Genomic DNA, 3,842 nt, shown 5'->3' with positions numbered 1-3,842 from the left:
TAGAACATGGGTTGGACTCGATGATCTTAAAGGTCCCTTCCAACCTAGAAATTCTGTGATTCTGTGATTCCCCAAACTAAAGATCCCTCCCAACTCTTATTTTGGGGTCCCATGCCTCCCCCACTCTCTTAGAATCCTCTTTTCCCCTGCTCTTCTGACCCTTTCCCATTGTCCCTCCAGCCCCACCCCTCACCCTGGTGCTTCATTTTCCGGGTTCCGAGCCCCTCCTGCTCCGCATGGAGGTCACATCCCCCCTTTCCCTGAAATCTGGCATCTCCTGGCAGCTTTTTCCTGGGAGCATTCCCTGAGTTTTGGGACTTTTGGGGTGTACTTTAAGAGTGTGACAGCTTTCCCCTCCCTGCTGTGACCCCTCAGCTGCCTCCGACACCCTGGGGATGGTGCTGGGATTTCCCTCCTGGGGACAAGGACATTCATCCCCTCCCAGGAGCCCAATGCCCGGCTGGGGCTCCAGCTCAGGGGGTCCTTGAGCAGCTGCCCCAGAACCTCCCCCAGGGTCTCCCAGCACAGCCAGAGCCGCTCGGCCTGGGGTCCCCAAAGGCCTCAGCAAGCCCCAGGTCCCTCCCAGGAACCCTCAACTCCCTCAAACCCAGCATCCCCCACATCCCCTGCAAGTTCCCCCCATGGCACCGGCCATGGCCATGTCCCCACTTGTCACTGGCCATGTCCCACCACGTCCTCACCCATGGCTGTCTCCCCACCATGTTTCCATCCCAGCCATTGGCCCCCATGTCTCCATCCATGCCCATGTCCCCCATATCTCCACGAATGGCCACATCCCCCTCCATGTTCATGAACGCCCATGTCACTCTCCATGTCTGTGTCCTACCATGGCCACACCCATGTCTTCATTCAATGTCTTTATTTTTACCCCTGTATTGGATATTATAAATGGGATGAAGAGGAATGAAAAGAAAATCAAGGCCAAACGAAAAGGATTTCCATGTCCGTGCTGAGGATCCACCTGCTTGGGTGGGAAGGAAGAAGCTTTTTTGGTGGAGTTTTCACCCCACTGTCTTCAAAATCTTGGTATTTTCCCCAGTTTTTCACCATCTGCCTGTGGGAGATGCCCTTAGGCCATAGGAAATTAAAATAGTGGAATCCCTCAAGTTGGAAAAGACCTCCAAAACCATTCAGAACTCCTTGATGCCACCAGAAGACAGGATTGAACGCAAAAGATGTTGAAGAGTTCAAAGTCAACAAATCCACTCACCCAAAGGAATTTGCATTGTTGGCCTGCCTCCTGATGGATGTTCCTGCCCCTGCATGCATCCAAGTGCCCAGAGGAAGCCAGGAAGATGTGGAGCCCCCCAGCCAGGTATCTTCCAACACGGATCATCAGGACCACGCATCACCAGGGCTCTGCCCAACGGGGATCACTGGGGATCATCCAACGTGGATCCTCCCATGGGGGATGGAGCTGGAGCAGCGCACGAAGCTCTTCCCGCACTCGGGGCACTCACAGGGCTTCCCTTAGTGGCGCCTCCGTTGGTGTCTGGTCAAGGTTGAGCTCGTGGAGAAGCTCTTCCCACACTCGGGACACTCTCAAGGCCTCTCCCTGGAGTGGATGCGCTGGTGGCAGACAAGAGCGAATTTGCGGTTGAAGCCCTTCCCGCAGTCGAGGCAGCGGAAGGGCCTCTCCTCTGTGTGAATCCGCTCATGTCTGAGGAGACTGGAGCTGATCTGAAACCTCTTCCCACACTGGGGACACTCATAGGGTTTCTCCCCAGTGTGAATGCGCTGGTGTTTTCTCAGGCCTGAGCTCCACCCATAGCTCTTCCCACATTCCAAGCAGGTGTAGGGCCGTTCCCCACTGTGGATCCTCTGATGCTGGATCAGGTGGGATCTTTGGTTGAAGCTCTTCCCACATTCCCCACATTCATAGGGCTTTTCCCCAGTGTGGACCATCTGGTGCCGGATCAGGTCAGAGCTGTCTCTGAAGCTCTTCCCACATTCCCCACAGTTGTAGGGCCGTTTCCCAGTGTGGATCACCTGGTGCTGAATCAGGTTCTCTGAATGTCTGAAGCTCTTCCCACACTCCCCACACTTGTAGGGCCGTTCCCCAGTGTGGATCCTTTGGTGCATGATCAGGTTACAGCTCTGGCTGAAGACCTTCCCACATTCCAAGCACTTGTGCGACTTCTCCATGCCATGAGGCTTCTCCACCAGCTCTGAGCTCTGCCTGGATCTCCGGCAGCCTTCCTGGCTCAGGGGGGCTCTTTCCTCCCCACAGATCCCTGGGCTGGGTTTGCAGCCCCTCCTCGTGCGGGATCTCCAGGGCTTTTCCTCCTCCTCCTCCATCAGGCTAAGCCTTGGGAGTGAAAATTCCTGGTTTGGGTAAAAAAAAAAAGGTGAGAGCGCCTTAGTCTGAGAGTTCCTCTATGCCCAAATTCATCTCAGGAACTAACTGGGCATCTTGTGTCTGTAAGAATCTCCAAAACAGCAAGATTCAGCATAAAACACTCTCAACATGAAGACACAGATCAAAAACTCCACAAACATCATGATTTTGCAAAAACCCCCTCCAAAAGATAAAGATTCAGCCCCCACAAAGACACAAAGCACCAACATTTAGCCCAATAAAGCTCAGAAACATCAAGATTCACCCCCGTGAAAATCGTGGATTGCCCCTCTCCTGTCATCTGCTGCATGTTGGGGATGCAATGCTCCTGGGGCTGGGGGGGAGGGTGCAGATACAGGGAGAGGTGGAACCTTGTGGTGTCTTCTCTTCCTGCCATTCCTCCTCGTCTGGTATCCCAACTCCTTCTCACACTCCTCTTCCTCCTGCTATTCCTCCTTCTCCTGCACAATCCCACCTTCTCCTCCCACGTGCATCCTTCGTCCATTTTGTTCCTCAACCCTGCTTCTCCTTCCCTTCTCCTCCTGCCCCAGGCCCCGCACCCACTGCCGGCTCCCTCTTCCCCCCAAAGCCACAGCATCCCACCGCAGGGGCAGGGATGGAGCTGGGGCAGGTCGGGCTGGGGCAGCGCTGGGCTCTTGGCCGCTCCCGCCCACACTCGGTCCCCACTGCAGCCGCTCCCGCCAGGACAGCGCGGGGGGGCCCGGCCTTGGCGCTGCCCCACTCCCACCTCCCCAAATTCCCCTCCCGGAAGGCGCTGGGGCCGAGGGGGGTCCAGGTGGGGAACGCTGGGAGCTGCGGGTCTGCCTGGACACTGCTGAGTCATCAGCACCGTGCTCTCTGATTGGCTGAGCGCTGCCTGAGGGTGGGGCTGCAGCAAGGGGGGACACCCTGCTCCAGGGGGGATGTCCCAAAAAGGGGAGACCCCCATGAAAGGAACAAGAGAAATGTTATTAATTGATGGCAGAGATTGTTGATCAGCCAAGATCCTGATAAATTCATGAACTTAGAGAAGAAGAACAAAGACTTCACAGAGCCATGAATATAGTTTGCTATACAAAAGTAGGGAGCATATTAATGGGGTATGTCGTAGGTGAATTGCAATGTCTGTATCTCTCAAGTGCTTCAGCCAAAGGAGAAAGGGAGAGGGAGATGTGGTTGGGAAAATTAGGATGAACAAGACGCTGTGTTCTCCAACAATTACAGAGACCCCATGGGAAATGTCTCATGGCCTGTCCCTATTGGTTGGAAGCAAACTACTTTTACAGGACTGCTCTGTCTTCTTTGTGAACAGAATCCTCTGGTGATGTCAATTTTCCACACACCTTGGGACACACCCAGAATTCCTCCCACCGTCCGGGGCGGCGGGCAGTGAGTGCAGCTGAAGGTGCCTCACCCAGTTTGGGTGATCGGCTCCCTTGGGTGGCGGCGGCACCGGGGATCGATTGGGGACCCGAGAGTGACC

At 55.2% G+C, this 3,842-nt stretch overlaps 1 protein-coding gene across 1 annotated transcript; it reads right to left on the bottom strand.

Annotated features, from left to right (window-relative positions):
- Positions 1-1,293: 1,293 nt before the first annotated feature.
- Positions 1,294-2,340, bottom strand: LOC121341357 (zinc finger protein 3-like). Its single transcript, XM_041414810.1, has one exon. The coding sequence runs from the start codon at positions 2,317-2,319 to the stop codon at positions 1,564-1,566; it is 756 nt and encodes a 251-aa protein (XP_041270744.1). The 5' UTR covers positions 2,320-2,340; the 3' UTR covers positions 1,294-1,563.
- Positions 2,341-3,842: the final 1,502 nt, after the last annotated feature.

Source organism: Onychostruthus taczanowskii, unplaced genomic scaffold (genome assembly GCF_017590055.1).
Source record: "Onychostruthus taczanowskii isolate IOZ18803 unplaced genomic scaffold, ASM1759005v1 scaffold470, whole genome shotgun sequence".
NCBI lineage: Eukaryota > Metazoa > Chordata > Aves > Passeriformes > Passeridae > Onychostruthus > Onychostruthus taczanowskii.
Note: the sequence above shows the minus strand (reverse complement) of the source record. Positions and strands in the feature narration are given on the sequence as shown.